Here is a 24,707-nt window from a genome sequence, read left to right as displayed (position 1 = left end):
CACCTTCACACCTCCTGTAGACTATAAGTTAAAAGACAAATGACAGAGGCACTTCCTTGTTGCTAAAACACACGGTCGGTACAATATGAGCCTTCAGTGGGTTTGTGAATGGAAAAGTAAAGTCTGACTCAGTTTTATTAAAAAGGTAGTGACCACTTCTGTTGTTTTGTTTTTCTGTGCGCCAAAGCTAAGATCAAATTACATCTTTAATTTTGATGCTTTCTTCCTCCACCGCGACTCTAGTTCGCTGACCTTTCTCTTACTTTTCTCTCCATTGGTTTCCACCAGTGCACAGAGAGACACGGTACCAAAGATTTATCTCTCAGAAGAGCACAAAGGTCTGGTCTCCTAACCAGAGGAAATAAACAACTTCCACTGCCAGGCCCCACTCAAAAGCAAAACAGAAACAACAACGTAGCATTTGTATTGTCAGAGTGAGGCTGCTTGTGCTAAAACTAAAGATCAAATGTATAACTAGGGTGACTTCATAACGTACATGATTAGAGGATGAATGCTTGGTATTCTGCTCCCTTGGATATATGATAAAACGTTATACTCGAACAGCACTTTTTTTTTTTTTTAAAAACCCTATTAATATGGCTGAGGACTCGTTAAATTGATTCAAACAGCAGGTGGGTTCTTGTGTTAATAATTAACACAAAATAATCAGCTTGTGTGTACTGTGTACTTGTGTGTACTAAGCTAAACCAAAAGCTGCGAGTAAGCAGAAAAGGAACAAGTGTGAACAGGTAAATACGCTGATGTTTCATTCTTCCAAACTGGCACATAGCCCCCAGGATTCCAAAAAAACTGGAATGGCAAGTATCTGTCCAGCCAAGAGAAGTCAAGGAGGGTAAGGAATTAAGGGGCAACGACAGCGGAATGGAGGACACAGATGCAGTAAAGGTACAAGTGTGAGCAACAAACAATACAGTCCCTGATTTTGACAAATAAATACAGTATCTGTCAGAAATATCAGCTCTTTTGGGAATAAACAAGACAAAGAGCAAATGTCCACTTTTTAACAAGAAAAAAGCATAAGTTTACATTCTATATCAATTTGATCATTTGCACTGTTTAAAATAAGTGGAAGTGCTTTCTGCTTAAAACTGAAACATAAAAAAACTAATTGTTAAACCAAGTGGGACAAAACAGCAGGTAAATATTTGAATACTTATGTTTCACTGTTTTTCCACCTTCAGACCAATGATGCCTGTAAAATCTATTATTAAAATCAAAAACACTTTAAACTGTTACATAAATTTGAGCCCTATGGCAACTTGGGAGCCATTACAACAACTTTGGTATTTTAGTATGACAAAAGACGCAGGCTCTGCATGCACCTAACAGACTGAGCTCTGGGGTTAAAAGTCCTGATGCTTGCTCCTACACAGGTTCTCCGCTGTCACTCGACTGTGGGTGGACTCAGCCCCATGCAAGGCAGCGTGGGTAGATGTACAATGGTCAGCTGCTGACCTGTCACTACACCACAGGGATCAAAAGTAATTACACACAACCAGCAACTTGATAATAACCTTGGTTTAAAAATAGTTGTAAAATAGCTTTTTACAGATACATTTAGAATAAATCTACAAAATGTAAGGTTTAGAACTCGGTATGACTTTTTGTCTTTTCATAAAGTCAAGTAGTGTTCATTTTTCAACCTTAAACAAATAAAGCAACTACTGTAGCAAAGCTGAGTTTAAAGCCTAGGAAATACAAACACAGCAGTAAGAAACAGCTGTGCTGGACACACTTTTATTGTAGCACAAAGTAAACAACTCAAAGGCCACAGTTAGTGTCTGTGCCCCTCCTGTCAGGAAGTGGGGTTTGGTGTGTGGGTGTGTTTGTGTGTGTGTGTGTGTTCATTTATCAGTCTGCTAATCTACTTGATAACCTGCAGCTGTACTCTGCAGCTCTTGCTCCTCATTCTGATGCACTACCAATAAACCTCTTTCAACCTGACAATTCCCTTCATGTTTTTTACTTTTCCTGACTCTAATCTTTTCTTCACATGTGACTTGGGCCATTTTGCATCATATATTACTGTTTTTTGTTTTTTAAAAAAGGAGGCTGTGTAACTAATGGTAAGCCCAATAACATTTAAACTGGTATTTATACCCAGAATCTGTATTTAGTTAGTATTTCTGAATAAGGACGAACACACGTGAATGCAACGTGTCATACGTGCAGATTGCATCAGGGTTCCTAGATAACTAGTACCAACATGCTTAAGCTCATTAGTTCATTAACTTAAAAACAACCCCCATCACGCGAAATAAAGGTTGAAACGTGTATTGGCTGGCTTTCTGTCAAAGAGTATAAATGCGTAGCCCCTGTTCTTTCAGTTTCAAATAAAGACACAAACATGAACTCCTGACCTGTTTCTGTAATAAATCTTGGTACACCTTTTCTGCCAAAGCAACCTGTTATCAGAGATCTAGCTGAGACTCCACGGCTGGCAGCTGCGACACCAGAGTAGCTGCGATAATGATCGGAGAGGCAGACAGTGCAGCTCAGGGAAGGATTAGACCACAGCAGTGGGTGCAGTAATAACAGCTGCTGCCGTGGAAATGCCCCACAATCACCGAACGGGAACAAAACGCCTGCTCAGCTCTGCAGGGCAGGAGGAATAGATCTTCTTCTTCCCCCTACTACGTTTCCTTGCTTATCCAACTCTCTCTCATGCTTTGATTGCGTTCCTCATCACAGCAGAGCATAAGCGTAATTGCATTTTTCCCTCGCTCCAGCTGTGCAGAAGTTTAAAGGGGTATAGAGCTACATGTTTGATAAGTGAGTCGGCATTGAGACAGCATAATGAGTCTGTGGCATTTAATTGTTTAAAAAGACGTGAAAGATTGTTGTTGTGAAAAGAGGCCAATGCAAGAAAAGACAATCTGCATTGGTCAGCACACCCACGGTCACACACATGCTTTCATTTTCATTTCTATTGTTTGAAGGTGAAACAAGTTTAGCAACGCAGGTAGTCACGGGTGTGTTTGGTTGTGCTTGTGGTGACTCACCAGCACCTCCTGGCCGCCTCCTGCTCTTTCCACACTCAGGTGCTCATCTGAGCCCTTCAGCTTCCTCACCTGAAACCAAGCAGACATAAAGACTAATGAAACTTAAAGGAGCTGGATAACAAAAGCAGATGCTTCTAGGTAAGGCAAGAAGGAAAGCAGTGGTTGGTTTTATGAGTAAAGGAATAAGTTTTGGCCTGGGACAAGGTTTGAATCAATACATATGGGCTGTTCTTTGAAACACACACTAAAACCTAACTTCCTATTTTTGTTGTCTGAAAGAGGACGTTAGCTTTTGTTCTTTTTTCACAGATTTCCTGTAAGATAACTGTTAACCGTCCAGTTTTGCATTTGCCTCTTGTGTAACTGAAACATTTTTGCAACAGGAGATGACTGACTGTGATAGATCCCACAGTCGTTGGTTCGATTCCTGGCTCCTCCTGTCACATGTAAAGTTTCTAAATAGCAGCTCCCCCATCGGTATGAGACTGTGATTGTAAGTGTGAATGAGTAGTAGTGTAAGGCAAAGTGTAAAATTTGTAAGTGGATTTGGATAAAAACCTTTGCTAAAAGACTAAAGGCATTTCTTTTTATTTTGTCTTGAATGCAGATTTTTATATTACTCATGATATAAATAGGCCCATGCATGTAATCAAAGAAAATAAACAGTGTCTGTAAAAAGTATTTAGTTTTTGCCTTTCATTTGGCTTTTTGGATCAAACAAAGGCACTTTTTACTGTTACAGTAAAAAATATCTACAAGGTCATCTATATTTTTAAAAATAAAACACGGAAAATACGTAAAAAGGCCAACAACAATATCTGCCTTCAAAGTACAAGGTCAATTTTAATAGCAAAAGTTTGCAAAAGTAATAAAGAAGTTTGGATTATTTCTTTCCTTCATGCACAGTTGATTTCTGCACTTTCACAGCCTGCAGTGATGCTCCAGAGGAGCTCTATAACAAGCCTCATTCTCTACTGGATCAGACGATAAGGCACAAAGCCTGCAGTTACCACACATACACCAAATAATTCCTCGAAGCCCACACTAAATGCAAAACAAAAATTCATATACCCTAATATCAATCCGTAAGAACCTTATAAAATAAGAGACTGCTAGTGGCTGGTTGGGGATAAGGGCAGTTCCTACTGCACCCAACACACTAATCATTCAGAAATGAGCCCACAGAGATGTAAAGAAGACTGCGACATCAAGGCATTTAGGTCTCAAAGCAATAAATCAAACAAGAAAGTGAATTTTCATATACGTAAAAGCACAGCTCTTCTCTTTTTGTAGAAGCAGCATAGTGTTTGCAAAGTACAGTACGTCGCTTTCAGATCCTTACAACTTTACATTTAATTTACTATTTTTTTAACCTTTTAAACACATTCTTTTGATTTGCTTTTTGTAACTTTCCTTTATTGACTTGTTGCTTTTCGGCACAGGGTGCACACATTTAATTTGGAATCATTAGATGTTGTCTGTGAAGACATGACTTATTTGGATTACATTTATTAAAGGTCTCTGACTGGGGATTTGCTCATTCCCTTTTTGTTTCAGGGAACAAATTGAAGTGGAGTCAAAAAATAAAGGAAACCTCTAAAGAACACATGAAGGAAGATGACGAAACTGTACATGTGGCGTGTGGAAACCCAAATCTTACAGATGATGTTGGCTCAGTATGTTTGCTTTCATGTTAAAGCATTTGAAAATGCTTTTACCATAGGCCTTAATTTGTTTCACAGTAATTAAGGTTTGCATATTCTCCCTTAAACCACAAAGTACGTTTTATATCCATCCCCTGATATTAAAATTTAAGACACAAAAGTCCTGCCTGTTTTCGCTACTGCAGCTTTATAGAAAAAACAAAAAACAGGCAATTTTCAACAAAACAGGAGGAAGACAGGAGGAGATAAATACCAGGAAAGATCATTGGAGTGATATAAAATAATTTTGCAACTACTATAGGAGACAGAATCATACTGCACCAGCTACTTGTAAATCCAATAAATCCAGACCGGCAGACGGCCGCCCACCTGTTTCTGTGGGAGGTTTCTGTTAAAAGAAATGTTTTCTCTCCACTTCGGCCCAGTGCTTGACCGAGGGGGACTTGTTGGGTTGTCTCCATAACTCTATAAGGTCATGACTTTACTCTGTAAAGTTGCTTGGAATGATTTTAGTTGTGATTTTTTGCTACTGTATATTTAAAAGACTGAATTGAGTATTTATAGAGGGCCAAAAAAAAATAACAATGATAGGAGAAGAAAAGTGTGGAAAGAAAGCTGCAGTTATCAAAGAACATATTTCCCCATCTCTAAGTATTCAGAGTGAAAGTTAAAAAAAAATAAAAATCATCGGAGATGATGCCATTTACAATGAAGAATGCCATTAAAAAAAACTCAGATGCACTTGCTTAAAGCTATGGACTACAAACAGAACAGAGAGAGAGTGAGCAGGCTGAGGCTTTTCAGGACTGTAGATGTTGGCAAACTGGCAAAACTGATAAACTAAGCTGAGTTTACTGAAAGGAGAGACTGGCAAAGTCGCTTGTGGGACAGGACACACATGGGACAGGAATTTCCAAGGGAAATGTCAAAGCTTCTGCTCACTTCTTTCCCAGAACAACACATGCCAAGAAGCTGAACCAGGGTCATGTTTACAGCAGGGTTACTGTGTCTGAATGTGTGTGTGTTTGCTTCACCTTGGCACTGCTGTCAGAGTGGCGTCTGGAACAGGCCTGAAGCTGACTGATCCAAAACTGCTGCTCCTTGGCATCAGATGCTGCAGAGACACACAGACCAAAAATACATTAATACAATTACAAGCCATAATTTGTTTTATATGCAACGGACACTGAGAATCACAATAAAACATAAACAGGTTCAGCGAGCACAATACACAGTTACATATTTGTCTGCTTTAAAGTGTCACCAACCTTTAAAACTAAAATGTTTGTTTAGACAGTATGTGATTACTAAAAGAGAAAATGCTGAATAGCTTCAAGCCAACAAAATAATCAAGTTAATAAGAGAATCCTATTAACGACAGTGTGGAGCAGGTTTTGATGAATTGTTACATAGACCTAAGTTCATAAATGTGTCAAGTGGCACAAAAATAGTTTAAAGATAGTTTATGATCATATTTAGGTTATCACATGTTTAGCTTCCTTCTGGCGTCTGGTACAAACTGAGCTGAGTAAGAGGGTAAAGACTCACAAGCACAATATTTCTAAATCCCCGGTTTGAGCAAAATAGGGTATTTCTAGCTATAAACGTATTGTCTATTGTATCTATTAAAACCCTATTATGAATATTTAAATTCCAGTATCACAATAAACCTGTTCGGACTAACACTGCTACTGTAAATGAGTTTTGACCCAAATGTGGTTGGCTAAAAGCGGTAAAGTGCCACAGTGAGGCTGAAACTCTAGCACACAAACCCAAAAATACATATATAACATATAGGACAGGAGGTGTCTGCATGAGGTTTGACATGTGGTTTCAAGTATTAGTTCCATTACTTTTCTCTGTTTCTGTTTTCTAAAGGGGAGGTGAAACCCTCCCTACAGCCTCTAACAAAAGCTTTTCGTGTCATTTAATTAAACATAAGTAAAACCTAAATTTGTGACTTCATTCATCAACAGACACTCATAAAGCTGCACGTTAAAAATATAAAGATGGAATAGGAGAAACAGCTAGGCTCCGCCTGTCTAAAAACTGCTGCCAACAGCCCCTGTGAAGATCAGCAATTAAATTGTTAGAATATTTGTTTAGACCATCAAAAAAATAAATAAATAAATTGCAAATCGGGTGTTTATGATCGGGTGTTTTAAAGGAGATGGGTAAAATGTGGACAAAGAGGATCAGGGTAGTATATACGAAGCATAAGCTGCTGGTAGCCAGTGATTGTATTTACTGCCAAGCCATTATTTAACCTGCCGATAATCGACCGGGCCATTTGATCCTTACCTTCTGAATGATGACCTGAGGGCTGGTATCGCATCTGAGACTCTTCATTTTCTCCTCACTGCTAAAGTGAACTTTTAGAATTCAAGAAGCAGTAGCAGTTAATCAGGACAATTTATGAGCGGCACAGGAAGCGGCTTGATACTCTCTGCATGCTTGTGGTTTTCCCCTTGGCACAGCGACAGTCCAAAGACAAGCTGACTAACACAGCATGTTGCGGCCCTGAGACGCTGACAGTCTGCTTGTACTGACCCCCCTACAGGTCAGACTGGAAAATAATATCCTTCTGATCCCATTTCACACACTAATTATGAGACAACAATGTCTTTGTGTCTGATAACACGGAGGTCAGGCTGAATAGGTCAAATCCAAATGAAGTACCAGCAGCATAAAAGAGGCACAATACAAATACACACTGCACTGATTTTCGGTGACTATTTATATCACCGCACCTGGTGAGTCTTTGCTACGTTCTACATTTGGGATGTTCTACTGAAAAAACAAAATAAGCACAACTCTCACCTGCAGATTTCAGTATCTTAAAGATAAAAACAACCTAAAACACACAAAAGCAAAGATCACTCTCAGTCATCAAAGGGCAGGTAATCTGTTCACCTGCACAGCCTTGCTTAAGGGCGCGCTTGATTTTGTAACCAAGTGTGATTACAGGTAGTATTACATGGCTCTGGTACCTCCTTAAAAACAACCCACTATTACACAGGGCCTGGGGAGTAGTTTAGTTTAAATGCCAAACTAATGTCAGTTTCCAATACTTCATGTGCATAGTCTTTATTCTTCTAAGTCAAGTGTAAAATTCAGTAAAAAAAAAAAAGTATTGTTGCATGTTAAAATTATTGTTCCGTGCAGATGTCCGATTCATCATTTTGCTCCTATAAGGATGATTTCTTTAAACATCACTCGTCACACCAGCACCAAATTCACAGTTAATTCCTATTTACAAATATGCAGACAATTCTAGCATAGAATCACTTTCATACTGAACAACTACTGAAGAAAAAAGTGATGAGTCTCTACTATTCCTCCATTGCAGATGAGCTATAAAACACTGTCTCTGGAAACATACAGCTAACTTCACACTATACAGATGACATTCAGCATTACATTAACTTTGACCGAACTTCAGAATTAATTTTTGCACAGGAGAGAGAACAGGTGGGTCAGTTACAGTAAAATGTTTTATGGGATCAGGTCTGTGTTGACAGCTTATGGCAGTGCTTTCTGCAGAACACACAAACAGGAGTGGGACACCCCAAACTCTGAATGCTGCATGATAGACCATCGAGGCTTCTGGGGTGTCAATCTAGCACTTATTTATACAAATAATGACTTAAGTGCTGCTTCAGTTTTGTCAAAATTATTGGACTTTATTTAGATATAACCTGCTGCATGTTTGAGTCCCTTTTAAAAACATCCGTTTATCTCACAACTGGGAACCCACTGCGACCATGATAATATAAAAGAAACATCAGACCAAGGGTTCCTGGTGAATTAAAAGCTGAGTTGTCAGCCCACTGTCACCTCACATTACCAATCAAGTGATAAACTTAAGCACTCTTTTTAAAATCTACCCTCTCCTAATTTCTCGTTCTAACCCATAGAACACCATGAGGAAAGACTGCCCAATTGTGTGCCACATTATCTTTAAGAATGTGCTGACCTCTCATGTCATACATCCTGGTTCTTCGGCAGCACGCTGACTGAAATTTACACTCAGTTTGTTAAAAAAAGAAGCTTAAATTAAATTCCTCACGGGTTGTCAAGCGTGTTCTTCAGGACCTTTTCCCCTGATTTTAATCCAAAGAAAATGAATCGAGCTTTCTTCCTCTAAGTGACTAAATAACAAGGACGTATAAAATCAACTTGATTTACATGAAAATGCATTATCACAGAAAGGGAACTTAAAAATCTTCAGAGAAGTTTTCTATGAAATGTTAAATGTTTTTTTCCTTTTGGTGGGGGGGGGGGGGGGGGACACACTGAGGTAGGCTGTTTCAGGTTATAGAGAATTCAATTTGCACTTGTCAGTCACTCACACCGCTAACATCTGCCTCAACGCCTACAAAAGGCCTTTTTAAGTGAAGAGCCAACTCTGAAGAAGTGAGACAGAAACTCTTGACAAGTGCAGCATTTGAGACGCGCTCTCCCACTGGGAGGGGCTGCTCGCCTGTCTGGGTCAGAACAGCGTATTCATACAAAAACACCTGTACTGAGCTGTCTTTCTGCGAAAGTAACAACCGTCCTATATCTCTCCCGTTGTCACAGAAATCACTCACTCAAAAAAAAAAAAACACACTTACCCAGAGAGAGAGAGAGAACATAAACGCTTAACTCTCATATTTTCCTGTGACGCACAAAAGCCCAAGTGTGGTTGAAGATAATAAGCTGTCTGTAAGTGTGGCTATGCTAATATGCACCTGTTCATATGCCAACACAAGCCACATACACACAGCTTAGTAAGAGTAAAAGTAAGAGCAGGATGTGCTGTTTTCATTCGGGGGGAATTTCATGATACTGATGAATAAAATTCAACTGGTTATTTTTTTTGGCGCAAGAGACCTGGATGTGACATGCTGACAGTTCATTCATTTGATGAACGCATGAGGTTTGCGTGGGAAAATCTGTCCATTTAAAATGAGCAATAGTAGAATGTTGTTATGGGTCCCTGTGTGTTATTTGAATGTCAATATGCGAAGTGAGAGAGAGATAAACTCCCTGCCCAGTCAATCATAGCACCACCATTATCGTCTAATTACACGCTTTTTAATTATGGCATTGTAAAAGACGTTACTGGCTAGGATAATGACAAGTCTGAGGATTAATGCACGGACCAGCAATTAGATTTCAATAAAGTGCTGGGAGATATCGTGAGTGGGGCACTTACAACTTATATTTCAATAAACAGGAGAGGCGAACACAGACATGAGAGGTTTTCTTATCAAAACGGTTCAGTTAAGTTTTGGGATTATTCATCGTTTATCTTCAAAGAGAAAATGCGTTGTCATTTGAGGTTTTAACTTCCGGTTAATTCGCCTTTTATTCACAGGCCGCTGCATCTCACTATGCAGGTCATTTTAACTGTTTTATGCAGTACAGCAAAGGCACCTTCAATATCATATTGAGGCATTTAAAAAGGTAATGCCCCGTTTCCTTCTAACAGATTTGGGGTCTTGAATGGCAGCCCACTAAAAACACTATGAAATATGAAACACAAAAAAGGCAATAAGTAATATTTATTTTGTCATTAAATGAAATAAATGTATATTGGTAAAACTCTACCACATTGAAAGAAAAGGACTAAAATCTAAAAACCGAAACTTACATTTCACTTTTTGCACACATTAATAACGAATAATTAATAAAGAATACATAACATGTTAATTTGTTTTATTAATTTTATTACCATTATACACTGCTTCAAGTCTTTAGAATAAAGAAAGCTAATAGCTTCACGTCTTCTACTCCATATTTGGCTTACAAATATAAGCGATATCAACCCTCTTATCCCTCCTCTCCATTTCTGCAAGAAACTGGAAAAAAAAGGGGGATTTAAAAAGTGAAACTATTAAACCACTAAATACAGAAGCACGCTTGGTATCTTTTATGTATAGTACTGCAGATGGCTAAAAAATATTGCAAACGTTTCATCCACTTACTGCAACCTATAAATCAAAAAGTAACTGATTTGTTTCTGGCCACAGACCATAAACACCCAATGAAAGTTGTTTATTTTCAGCCAAAGATGTCACACAAATTGTTTTCTGCTGCAAATATTCCATATTTTGGCAGATCTGTATTCAGGTATTGTAATGTTTTGCAGGGTTTATTATAATCAGGCATGAGGACATGCTTCTGCTTTAAAACTGTGATAAAAATATATATTTATTGAATTACTTCAATGCACAATAAAGACAGTGCCAGACTTCTCATTCAGCCAGTTTGAATACTCTGCTGAACACAACTTGACCCTTTCGTCACCTGACTGTCTCACTGAAACGTCTTATGATAAATAGCTTAATTTGCCCTCTGAGCATTCAGACATGATTAAGTCTCGCTCTTCTTCACCTTTGCTCAGCAGCGAAAAACAAGTGTCTCTAGTCTCCCTGTAAAATCTAATGAATATTCCCTTAATACTATTCCTCCGCTTCAGCTAATAACACTGTGCTCCTATGGTTTGAGGCAAGAAAAAAAAACACATGTTAGTCTGAATATGATGTTTCATGTGTGATATGTCCCCATTTGATTAAATCACATTTTTCAGCATCTGGGGAGAAACATAACATAATATCTGGGGAGAAACATAATAAAAGTAAAAGAAGGGGGGAGTTCTTCCTGTTATATTGTTAGTTTTTGTAAAAGCCACATAAATATCTCTATTATAAAACAGATACCGAGTAATAACCTTTAACTTTCTTGACAGACCTAGTTATACTTGATAAAAATTAGGTTAAATGTTTAAAGCTTTGGACACAGACTATCAGTGAGTAGATACACTGGTCATAGCTTAAGCTGGAAAACAGAAAAAAATGACTCCCACCTGACTCGTAAAGTTAGTCCTTTTACCCTAGATTCCATCAGGGTATTGTCTAATCTTAATCACTGTCACATGTGAGCCACTTTGTCTCTTGCTATTGGTGCAAAAGGCTGTGTTGGTTTGTTGTTGGGGCAGACTATTATTTGGGCATCAGCTAAGCGTTGAAACTGGCTTTAGGTGTGTTTAGTTGAGCTGCATCACAGTATTTCTTTCCTCAGTGACTTCCATGATAATTTACTGACTTTAAAATGGAAGAACTTTTCCTCTGTGGGATCATTGTTTCCTCTTAACTCAACACACATGGATCAGTGAGTTATTCTGTGAATATAGGCCAAGATATCCTCCCCCCTCAAGATCATAAGGGGACATTCCAGCAGCTTAAATAGAGCACCAGTAAAAAGGAGTCTCCCTCGCTTCAGCAGATACACATCACAGAAAGTAAAGGTCTTCGGAACAATTACTAGCTACAACCTCTTTGTCTGACACTGGGTCTTAAAGAGACTCAGGCTCAGGCCTAATTAGGAAAGTAATGTATAAATGAGTTTTTTTTGCTTGTTAAGAGTTTAAAGTAAAGTTAATAAGAACTAGGAGAAAGAGCTGCAGAATCGGAAATAATTTTTTGTTTTTAGTTCATGACTATCACCAGCCCCTTTCATTAAACACATCTGATCCACTGCTCATGTTATATACACTGTAAATATTATCTATGGCAGCTTTAGGAGTAACAGATAGCAGCTTTCATTTTACTAAGTGTCTCCATAACCAGTTGTACTCACAAATACTAGCTGGCAAAACTTCATCCATAACACCCCAGCACGTACACGTGATTCCAACATAAAACACAGACTCCATTCAGTGTTTGCACTTTGCCATATACGGCAAGCCGGAGGGCATACCTTTGAGTTTGTACAGCTCTCCATTGACAGAGTTTACAATGAACATGTGTGGAGCCTCATCGCTTGGAGTCACGGAGGCACCGATTAATGGCAGCGACCCACGGGGCTTCTGGCTCTTCCCCTGCTCGTTGACAAAGTACTGCAGCTGTGCCAACTCCGGATCCAACACAAAATACCTGCATGGAAGGAACACAGATACAGTCAGAGTGGATGTTAAGAAAGTAATGAGCCAGAGGGAAATAGGAGGAATTATCGTTTATGTTGTCATCACTTTTTATGTTACCTTTTACGTTTTATGCGCTCATTTTCTTGTTTACTGGTGAAGCTTTTTTATATTCCCTGTTTTTACAGAGATTTCAGTATTTGGGAGAGTGGGAAAAGCGAGGAAGGGGGCTATGAATGAGCGTGAGAGGAGGTCAATAAGAGCTGCTGTAAAGTACACACAACACCCCTAAACTTCTCACCTAAATTTCATGCAACAAATCCTACGGGATATTTCCCACAGCTCACTTTACAAAAGATTTGTTAAAAACACCCCTCTTAAGGCCTTTGCCAACATCAAGCCGGCAAGTTCCACTCCAAATGAGTCCGAGCTGCGTTAAGCGTGGTCATCTTTGAGCAGAACCCACAGCTTGAGGCGTAGAAATTAAACTCAATATTCTTCTCTTTGTGATCAATGAAGCACATTCAGTTACTGTGTAATTGAATCCCTGCCTTGCTCATCACTGGCTAAGAGGTTCAAAATCAGCCAGACATAAACCACACACACACAAACACGGAGAGACAGACACTTTTCATTTCCTGTAGATGGAAGGGATTCTGTATGACATTCAAGAAAGCCGGCTGTCTGCTCGGCTCATCACTTTGTTGTGGTTCTGCAGTTCAACGCAGGCCAGAGTGGCACTGCTTGGCTCTGGCTGACCTCTCCATGCATGTGTGCAGTGCACTGAGGTAACAGCAGTTGTTTTTGTCCATCTCTTTTGTTCAGCACAACTCTATATCCGCCTCTTTTTCCTGAGATTTACCATTTTAACAATCAATCTTCTCTTTCCATCCAGGATTGATCGAGCCTTTCAGCTTACAGACGCAGCTTTCGCCTCTTGCTATCAACACATTATAGATGTATGTGATGATCAAAGACATCGTGAGATGTCACACATCTACACCAGCACCTGACAGGTGTTGTTTTTTATTGATGTCTAAACAGCAACAGTTGGTAAACACCCACGTAAATTTATAGTAAGACACTGTAACTCCTATATTTCACTGTCTGTTTATTTGTCTTATAATTTCTTAAATTAAATCAATAAAAACAAACCTTAAAAAACGACTTTTCTTAAGAGAACTAGAACTTGAATACATCATCTGGAACTCTAACAATTCCTTTAATTATTGTTCTGCCAATTATTTCCTCAGTTTGTTAATAAATCATTGAAGTCTACGAAAAGTCAGACAATTCTAAGAAATGCCCTGTAAAATCTGTAACAGTCAAATGTGATGTCAGGTATTTCATTTATTTTTATCTGTCCAAGGGTCAACACAGAAACACCTTCTGACTTCTCTAAACACTTTCATGAAGAGAGATGGCATTATTTCAGCTTGGTGTACCTAATAAACTGGTAAAACAGGGTATTTAGTTTGTAAAACGAACAAAAGCACTAAATTCTCACACAATCATGAAGTACATTCTCACACAGCTGCAGTCAGTAGATACTCAGCATTTTTGGCAGGGTTATTAAAATAGTAACTCTTTGATTTACTTATCAAGGAATCAGCAAACTGTTGGAACACTACAAACAATAAACGTCTGTTGTGTATGATAGAAAAAGAATGAAATCAAGTGCACCTAAGTGCATAGAAGTCCTTACATCACATTTTCCCCATGAACCCTGCAGAGTTCCCGGGATGCAGTGAAGACTGCTGTCTGAAAACTGATCCCCACTCACAGTCTTCCTCCCTTCCATCAGGATCTGGGAATTTATGTTGACTTCAGCCAACCAGGGAACAATCGCATGCGTCATTGTTTTCCAGCCCTCTCTTTTCCTCTCTCTCATCACACCGGGCTGTACAGTAAATGAAGCCTTATCGCCTGTTCAATCGGAGCGGAGGCTTTTTAAGCTGAGCCTTCCAGGCACTTGTGTCTTTGCAGCTATACTATAATGCAGACATTTAATGTGGCGAATGGTGATGAATAACGAACCCTGGACTTTACGTGCCACATCTCCTGTCAGAGCAGTGCTGGCATTAAACAATCTGTGAGGCTGCATCCTATAAGGGCTCAGGGTGAACCCTTCACCTCTCTGGAGACATGACTGAAGAACAGTGACGGAACAACAAAGTCTGGCAGCAGTGTCATTGCACTTGTTACCCAATTTAAAAATGTCTCCTGTTGAACAGGTTTACGTCCAGAATAGTAAAAGTAATATTCATTTCTGTGAATTTGAATTTCTAGTAATTTTGCTAATGACTCCTCAGCTTTACCAAACCTGAATCACTGATCCCTCCTGAAATGCTAAATATCTAAAAACAGGCCCGGGGGATCACGGACAAATAATGACAACTTAATTGAGTGAACATATTAAATTCTGAATATTTTATTGACAACAAACCTAAAATCTCACAAAATATGAACCCACTTGACCATCAAAAAGAAAAGAAAACTACATATATTAGAAACTCATAAGGCCTCTAGGCAGATATACATCACAGCCAAATATAATAACATGGTCCTTTAAATCTATTCTGTGTTGTCCCTAATTTTTCATGAAAAACTATCCTTGGCTTACAGCTTAAAATGAAATTTTTAACAACAACGATCTTTTAAATACAGTTAACAAATCAATGTATAATTAATAGCACTGGAGAAAAAAAAATAAAGAGCTGAGTCAAGCACATGTTCACGCATCAACAGAAACACCACCGTTTCCTGTTGGCATTAACATTGATGCTACAGGAAATAGCTTGCCAACAGAATTTGTATCTCCTACCTGCTCTTTTGGCAATTCATACTATTGACATCAGGGACGTAGGAAAGTAGTAACTTACAACAGTCACTGGCAATGGACATGATCAGCAGTAAAACATTTACTGTTATAGTGTAAAAGGGGTTTCATATGCCAACAGTTTAATATCACAGGTTTTCCTGGGAAAAGCTTAAAGCTGTACTAAAGAATTCTTAACCGCTAGAGGGCAGAAATAAGCAAAAACTAAATGAAAAACACAAACAAAGAGTCCTTAATGCTATCTTGTTCCCATCCCATCAGAGATATATTAATGGCCATAATAAAGCCTGTAATTTTCGGTTTAGCCTCCACAATCTCATGAAATCTTCCAAAATTCTGGAAAATCAAAAACCTACCCAAGCCAATGTGCCCAAAACGTTTAGACTAAATACATTTAGAGTGCAACTGGAGCCATTCCACCAAGTAACTGCCATCCACCTACTGTAGCACACAAAAGTGACTGCATTTTAATATAATGGTTTATTTTCATGAGCTACTAATTTCCCATGTAACATGGACCATGCTATCAGAGTAGATACTAAGTACCCTGTAGACCCTGCCCAAACCAATTAGACTTACTATACCTTGGTGCCGGTCTTTAGCCTGGAAAAACGAGCGGAACATGTTCCGCTGTGGCGTCCCCTGAAGGGACAAGCCCAAAGCCATTGATCTGTCCCTTGATTCCTATCCAACTCTACATTTTTGGTCAAGTGTCCATTTCTCAGAAGCAAGGGTGCACTTTAAGACCTGTAATCTTTCGCAGGTAGTATCAAAGAAGTCTGATCACGGCAGTAAGTTGACAGCAAAGGCCATCGTAAGCCACCTCAAAGACAAGCTGAAATTCCCCTGAAAACAGGCAGCAAAACACTAACAAGAAATATTATTTTTTTTTAAATACACAAGATGCAACCCCAGTTAACACAAGTTGTCTTCCTCTTTTCTGCCACAGACTCAAACCCAAGCTACATTTCACTATATTTAACAGCCTTGATCAAAAAGAAACAATGGTGCACTTGACACCACTATTAGCCACCCAGCTGAGGCATTAAAAAGAGATAAATTTGGAATCTAAATGTAGCAATTGTCACAACATATGTGATACCTAAGACAAAGCTATAAATGTTAGTATTCAAAGTGCAAAAGGTGTAATACCTCTGAGCAAAAGGTGTAATACCTCTAATACCTCTCAGTAGAAGTAAAAAAAAACAAAAAAAAACAAAAAGACTACAGTGCAGTATCCCCTGCATTAAAAGTGGAAAGCCATATTTTCCACAGCAATTTCAACATAAATCAGGATGTAAACTTGTTTTTCTTCTTTTGCTTGCCACCATCGTCACCCTGGAAACCATTTTTGAGCAGCTTCACGCAACCGAAAAGCCTATGCTCTGCTTTACCAACAAAATGTGCATAAATAAAGTATGCTATGACTCCCGTATTGCACAGCACAGCATGTTGTAGCCACAAAAGCTCCAGGAGATGAATCTTGCATAAAGCTTCACTGACAAAGCAACCTTTTCATTTTTAATAAAAGAAGTGAGACGTTTTATTGTAATCACAAACATCTTTAACATGTTAAAGATGTTTGATGTTAACAAAATTATGTGCAACTGAATGTGTGTAAAATGGACCACGGCAACCCTATGATTTGCATCCAAAGGCTGTAAAACGTACATGTACAGTAAAGTCAACACATTATTCCTGAAATAGACTCAAGTACATGTCTAGTGCAACACTGAGTAGATGCGCTCTAATGCACAGCAACTCAAGTGTGTCTACACATTAGGTGGGATGATTAAAGCATAATTCAAGCTTATATTAACATGGGTCTCTTTATTTCTGACGCCAATAGTCACACCAATGTAGTAATAGTCATTTGCTGAGATCTGGAGTCAGTACAACATCACAGCACTATAATAAAGTTCAACCTGGCAATAAATGAGCAGCTTATTAAAGAGGATGCAGTTGAGCCAGAGTCTGAAACATCATCACTCCAAACATACAGTCCTAGATCAACTAAAATTAACTGTGCTGGCTCATCAAACGATAAACGTGAGACAAAAGTTGGGTATAGAAATAAAAAATATCTACCCAGCACATTTTCACGAACATAAATACACCTACACGACAACGGGACCTCACACTGACACATGGCCACCCACACAATGGCAAAATTAGCTTCACTCAGGTCTTCTGCCAAATACACTTCCTGTTCTCCGCGACACGATCAACACTGGGAGGTGACTTCCACCCGAGTGCAGTCCCTCCATCTTAACGTTCCTATATTTAAAAACCCGATTGTAAATGTTGAACACGACCCCTTGAGATAACTGAGAGTGAAGATTCCTCAATTATACTTCTAAAGCCTTTAGAAAAAGTCTTGTATTACAAGTGATGTTGATTTTCACCTAAAGTTATGTTCTAACCTTTTTGTCTGACTTTTTTTACTTCAAGTTGGATTCTTTTTTACATTTGTGTCCACATCTAGTAAAGACCTAACATATCTTTTCACACATTGAAGTCAGTTTCTCTCAGACCAATGTGATCGTGAACAGTGAATGTGAACGATGTGAACGATGAACAATGTGAACAGTTCAGACTTTAAACAAACAGTTTAACATGTGTAACATCTTCCACAAAATGAAGTCTGCAAAACAGGAACTGGTCCCAATCATTTCCAATGCAAATGTGCTGGATTTTGTATGAAACTGTATGCAAATTTCTCAAAGGTTTGGTTATGAGTTGATTATTTACATTATAGTTACTGCTATGACCAGTCGCATCAACATGACCACTTAAGTAAAAACCACAGACATAAAGTTTCAAACATCCATTCTATCACTGCTCCACAAAGTTGGATGAAGTCATATTTAACTTGTAAAACCTCCAGAACGGTAGGCAGAAAGCTTATAATTATTCTGCATGTGGCTTGATATCGTCAATTCAGCTTATTTGGTTATGTGGTTCTCACGTCTGCACTGTGAGGACAGTGGCTAGATTTTAACGTGTCAATTAACTCTCACAATTTGGCATCCTACGAATGAAAAAAAAAAAAAAAAAAGCTTATTAACTTCCCCTTAATGGTAAGTATGACCACTTCCCAAGGTCTGGAAAAAGACCCATTATATTTATTCCAGCTGTAGGACATTGGCTTGCATGGTGAGGAACATCATTGCACAGGTCTGCCATGAACAGTCAATGCACAGAGGTATGTTTAGAGAAGTAAGGGTGAGCCATTTAACACAAACAACATACTTACTGTTAGGAATAATAATGATGGGGAATTATATCAGAATTATTTAACATAGCCTCAAAGTGCCAGTTAGATGGTGAAAGCTTGAATACACTTGGATGTTCAAACAGGAAAATTAGCGAAATCGTGCATCAGAGCTGGTTTTGGAATAGATAAAGCAGTTTTTGGAATGGGCTTCACAAATTCCTGACATCAACCCTGTCAAAAATATGTGCACTGTGCTTAAATGTCTCCTTGGTGTCTGAGAAACTACAGGTGAGGTTACATGACAGTATGTATTGTGGGCCACGTTACAAAGAAACTCTGAAGGGTCAGATTATATTTTAGTCTGGTTTTGGACCAGAGGTCACCTACTTAGAATGGGAGCTGTACGGCATCTGGACGAGCGGACACGACTGAAAAGCAGATCATGGAATTTAATAAATCTGCATTCAAATGATACCAGGCTGCTCTGTCATTACGGACGGCTGCCTTTGCTTGATGAGATATAAAAAGGGTTTCCCAGTTAAGAATCGTGATTACCATTTTCAATAGCTCTAACAACAGTCCTTGAGGCACCGGTTTTGGTACCAGTTTAGCATTGTGTCAAATTGGGGCTTGTGTGATTAAAAGAGATGTTTAATGCAATCTGAGTGCATACTTGAATGCTACATTTGTAGGATGGGTTAGGCAGCCCTTACTATCGGTGTCCACGCATTTACTCAAGGTCGAGGCCATGGCACCAGCTCAGGTTAATGAACCAATAGGAATCTCTCCTTGAAAGCTAGACCTTCGCTTTTAGGATACACACACACACGTATGTGTGTATTCAAGTGTTTGTGTGAGCAAAAGCCATTGATAACAAATCCCACATGAACATTGGATACAGTTTAGATTGATCCGAAACAATCTAAACTGTCAATCTTCCCTGTTTGAAATTAACTTGTGTCTCCCTACTCTCAGGAATTCCTCTGAGTGTACATCAAGTTGCAGTTCAGTGCATCATCTCCCTGTCAGTTTAATGGGTGAGCAAGGAGCAGACGTTCCTCTTCTCCACCTCCGCCTCCTTTTCCCACCCCTCACACATACACTGGCTTGCAGCCCAGATCATACTACAGTCTCAGCTTCTTTCTTCTCTGCAGCAGTGCTACAGAAACAATGAGATACCATAAGACAGCTGTATGAGCATATGTGGCGCACAGCAACGACAAATGTAGGTTCGAGTAGTATTTTCAAATTAAAAACTTATCTCTTTCCGTATTAAGTTGTTGGTGTCTGAGGGGAGTAAATTGGATGGGGCTTGGCATGGACCCATAAATGCTGCATGACTTGAGGCTGAATATTTACTTTGTTATGAGTATTCAGTGCTTCATGAACAACAGAATGACAGAGAAGCACAGGAAACAGGCTTATAATCTGTTCAAATCAATACATTAAAGGATTTAACAAACAGTAAGCACCTACACTCAGCATGCAGTTTATTATGAGGCTAAAACAGTCCTGCATTTAATTTTTCATCATGAAGGATGATGGTGTTCAGCTTTTGTTCAAATTGATTTAGAGAGACTGATGTTTGTGCTGCAATACTCAGAAGTTTTATTTAGCCTAAACTCATTGACATAAAAGGCTGGAAGAAACAAAAGAAACTCCTGTCTTGTCCTGTTGATCACAACCAATTACAAAATATCACCCTGGGCTCTGTTCCATTCTGGTCCATGGAGCAATAGTCACTCCTGTATTGCTCCTTCTGTATAGATTTTGAATCCCTGTGGTTTAAATCAAAAATAATTAAAGGGCAGTGTGACCTGACTTCAAAAGGTGGCCTAAGGTGATGTCATCTGGAGGAGTTCAAGAGAAGCAGCTCAACCAACACTACAACCTTCGTAATACTAGATGACTCATCTATGCTTCTCCCGTGTTTTCCAGCTAGAATTACTGATATTGCTACAGGGAAGACGAGAGAAGTTTAAACCCCATTCACTTTGACCCACAGGAAGCAAGCAGAGAATCTATGAAGTCCCCCTTTAATCAATTAATCTCCATAATCATAGAAAGGGGAACCAGTGAAGGATAACTTTAACAGAAGTGCTTTATTTTGTTTATGAACTATTTAGTCTGTTATTGTCTTTGCCAACCGGTTTAAAATGTCACCAACCAAAATAGAAATTGACATGGACAAATTTCAGGTAGTGTTTTAAGGACTAATAAAATTAGTTCATAAATTTCGAGAACAATTTAAGACGCCACAACCAGTTAATTTTAGCACTTTGATTCAAACAGCTGTTTTCTCAGCTCTTAAAAACTACACAGGCTCAAAAACTACTTAAAGACTTGGACGGTGTCAACCAACATTGAACACTTTGAGGTTTAATGTAGGACAGTGGTGTTAGATATATATATATATATATATATATATATATATATAAAATGTTAGTATGTTTGTAACCCCCCTCCTCCTCCTCCTCCTCCTCCCTCCTCACTGACGTGGTGGTAAAAGTGCAACGTGGACGGGGCAAATATCAACATGAAGCCTCTAAACCGAATGTGGGTCGGTTGTAACGCCCACCCGTGCTCTTTCCATCCAACTCCGTTCATGTCCCTACCTGTTCTGCCAGCCTTGGATCAGGTTTGTGTATTTGCTCAGCACTCCTTCCAGCTGCCTCTTACGCGCATGCTGCTGCGAATTCATGCTGTTTCCCAGCGCCGCTCCCCGGCCGCCTCCTGCTCCGGCCGGGCCGCCCACGGAGCCGGAGCCGGGGCTGTGCGACCCCGTCCTCCCGCCGGTTTTCCTCGTCGACGAGTTCCCACGGTCCGTAGAGGCAGAGTTGGTTTTGTTGGTCCCGGGATGCGGACTGCAGAGCGTCTTGTCCATCCTGTCGACGGGACGGCGAAGAGGAGGAGGAGGTGGGGGGGGACGGGGTATGGTCCAACAGCAGCAGCAGCAGCGAAGGTTTCAGCAGAGCATGTGTTAAACCGGCCGATGTGAGTCTGCAGAACTAAAGCAGAGGCAGCTCTGCACTGGCTGCGCTGCGCCGCCGATTTAAGCGTCCGTCGGTGCGTGACACAGCTGACATGTTCCTCAGTGGCGTTTGCGTCCCGCTCCCTCCTCTGCAGTGCTCGGCTGTGTGTGGCACTGTGGGTTTCCTCCAGCGTTTTCCTGGTAGGAAGGGAGAGCAGGGCGCAGACACTCCCACTCCACTCTGAACCTGCCCCCGGATATTACAATGCAATACCCGGGTTTCACATCACAGCAGAAAAAAAGAGTAACCCGAAAAACGCACGTCTGCTAGCAGGAAACCCCCCCCCCCTTCCTTACACCCTCACATGACTCATGTATGAGAGTGATGAACATTCAGAAGTATTTATGACATTTTAGGGGGAAAAGCGAAGCAAAACGAAATGTGTGCATCCAACTTTGAGCAAACAGAGCCACTTAGTTTTTCTATTTTCTCATTTCAGGACACCTTTTCATAAAAACAGACGTGTACTGAGTTGGCCGTTTACAAATGAAACATTTCAATGAGGCAGTTTACCACAGAACGCTTCCTACATTCTATTTTATCGATTTATGTATTTGTCCTTTCGGCTCGTCCCGTGAGTTCAGGGTCGCCACAGCGGATCATTGTCTATTTAAAAAAATGACAAAGTCAGCGAAAGTGTCAGACTGACCTTAGATAGTCTCACCGAAAGCAAGCTGAGCCCTGTCAAAAGCGTTACCTGATCCACAACATCCTTGTTCAAACCCAAAGGTAACAGAAGAAAGAGTTACTTCATTCCATACTTAACATAAATTCACGAATTGTATATATTTTCATCTATTGTGTCACATACATGAGTGCAGTATAATACTGTGTAGTGTTGTTTTCACTGTGTACAAATGATCTTCTTTCTTACTGTGTGGTTTGTATGTTTGTAAGTCTTCCTGCAAATGCAAGGACTCCCACGTGGCATGACTCAGAAATCAAAATAAAGGGGGTAGGGGGTTTTGTCAGGAAAGGCATGCAGCGTAAAAACCTGTGTCAAATCAACGTGTGGACCACCTGATCTGTTGTGGTGACCCCAATTTATGGGATAAGCCAAAGTAAAAATAAATAAGTCTTCAGGTGGAGTTCTACTTTAAATAACCACAAAATGTACCACAAAACTACAAGAAGTAGTGGCTGACATTACTAGTACAATTACCTTGGTGGAAAATGTATAGTTACAAGAATACACCAGTGACAATGTTAATTAGAAACATATAGTTTGGTTTACTGACAACATTCAGATATGGACGATGCACAAAGATAAGTTGGTCATTCCCATAATAAATCAATGGGCTAAATTTTAATAAATTGGCCAGAATTTCATGTAAAAAAAAACAAATGTATATATTTGCTTTGTTGCACCATATTTAAGTGTGAAAAACATCCCATCGAGAAGTCATCCCACCACTCTTACCAGTTAACCAGCCAGAAGTCATGATATTAGGTCAAACATGGATCGTCTGGTAAATCAAAGTTTGCTTTCAAATTAGTAAAACACGACAAAGCAACACAAACTACAGCCTCCAAAATATCCACACAGTTAAAAACACAAACCAAACATTATCACCTTCATAAGTAGGTAGATTGTCCCTGTGATACATATACACTGGTAAATAGAATATAATCAAACTTGACAACCGGGATAGGAAGCACAGGTAAGTAAAAACCAGACTGAGGAGCACTGCAGGCTATTAAGAAAAGGATGAGACTGACCAATCGAAGCCATGTTTAGATGAATCTGCGCAGGACACTTAGTAGAGCACGGACAGACTCCTGCTGCTTTTTAGCTGAGGAAGCCACAAAAGCAAAAGATCAATACAAGAGAGTAAAAAAAAAAAAAAACATCCTTGGGCACAGAGAATCAATGATTTGTTAAAAGCTTATGCTGAGAGTCAAGCTTGGGTCAGCTGCATTTCATTAGGAGAGGTCATGGCAGTTTGACCCTTTAACATTTATATAAATGTTAGAAAAAAATATTTATCATGTACATGACATAGTACGCACCCTGCTCAGTTTCTCTGTGTACTCATGTGTACCCACATATAAATAGTTTAAATGATTGTATCTGTTTTAATGGCTTTCCAACCAACTGTAAAGTATGGATTAAACTTCGAACCAGTTGCTCAGACGTGTGTGGATTACAACGATGGAAAGTTGGAAAACTGTGAGTATGGACAAAACCAATTTACAATCATGGTGGTACCTGCCTTTGTAATGTCAGTGGGAGCTGTTGATTCTTCAGTGCTCACAAAACAGGACTTAAAAATACAGTAAAAGGTCATTGTAACTAAAATCACAAAGATTTCAATAATGTGATAAGTAGGCCGGAAACAATATGAATGAAAGCAGAAGATCATTAGAATCTAAATTTTCTTCTGCAAACTTTGCATTATCTTAACCTTTAACATCAATAACACATATATTTCTTCCTCTTCTGCTCTGCCACCTAATCATCCTCCATTTCATCACATGTCATCACTGGTCTCTCTAAAACACTGACACAACAAAAAAAGAATGGACATTTCTTCCCCTTGGATCTGTAAAACACAGAGGAGTGAATTCCCCAGAGCTGTGATTCAGTGTCTTTTGTCCTGGATACAAATCGACATCACACCGATCTCCTATATTACAGTCTGGTGTCAGCCTGGTCAGATTTATTACGGCCGTTACAGCCCGAGCTTGGCCCTCGTCATCCTCCCATCTGCTCTTGGTACCAGAGCCATTACAGCTTAGACAGAGATACTTTAAAAATCTCATTACTCCAAAATGTCAACTTTTTAGTGACTAGCAGGGTCAGCCTTGCTTGTAACGTGATGCTAGCGTGTTGTTTTAGATTATAAAATGGGTCATGGGAGCTTTAAGTGCAAATTTTGTAAAACTACTTTAGGAACTCATCAATCATCCAGGTCATATTATTTCCAAAAGTGCAGAGTTGTTGAAGTCATTTTCACTTCTCATCTGCAAGGCTTCTTTAGCTAAAGTTTACACCTTCAAGAGGTTAACAAACAGTATTTCTG

The 24,707-nt window shown here is 39.4% G+C and overlaps 1 protein-coding gene across 2 annotated transcripts in view; it reads right to left on the bottom strand.

The window, feature by feature from the left end:
- The window catches only part of LOC137123464 (oxysterol-binding protein-related protein 10), a 59,695-nt gene extending 37,843 nt beyond the window's left edge, over window positions 1–21,852 (bottom strand). Inside the window, exons 1-4 of one of the 2 annotated variants that reach the window (XM_067497201.1) lie at window positions 21,268–21,850; window positions 12,434–12,609; window positions 5,722–5,801; window positions 3,024–3,092 (exon numbers count right to left, since the gene is read on the bottom strand). In XM_067497201.1, coding sequence (XP_067353302.1) covers window positions 3,024–3,092; window positions 5,722–5,801; window positions 12,434–12,609; window positions 21,268–21,536 — 594 coding nt within the window. In that variant the 5' untranslated portion in view covers window positions 21,537–21,850. Of the gene's footprint in view, window positions 1–3,023; window positions 3,093–5,721; window positions 5,802–12,433; window positions 12,610–21,267 lie in introns of both variants that reach the window. The other variant, XM_067497211.1, reaches the window with a different exon arrangement.
- Window positions 21,853–24,707: the final 2,855 nt, after the last annotated feature.

Source organism: Channa argus, chromosome 1, assembly GCF_033026475.1.
Source record: "Channa argus isolate prfri chromosome 1, Channa argus male v1.0, whole genome shotgun sequence".
NCBI lineage: Eukaryota > Metazoa > Chordata > Actinopteri > Anabantiformes > Channidae > Channa > Channa argus.
The sequence above is the reverse complement of the archived record's forward strand: the minus strand, read 5'-3'. Positions and strand labels throughout refer to the sequence as shown.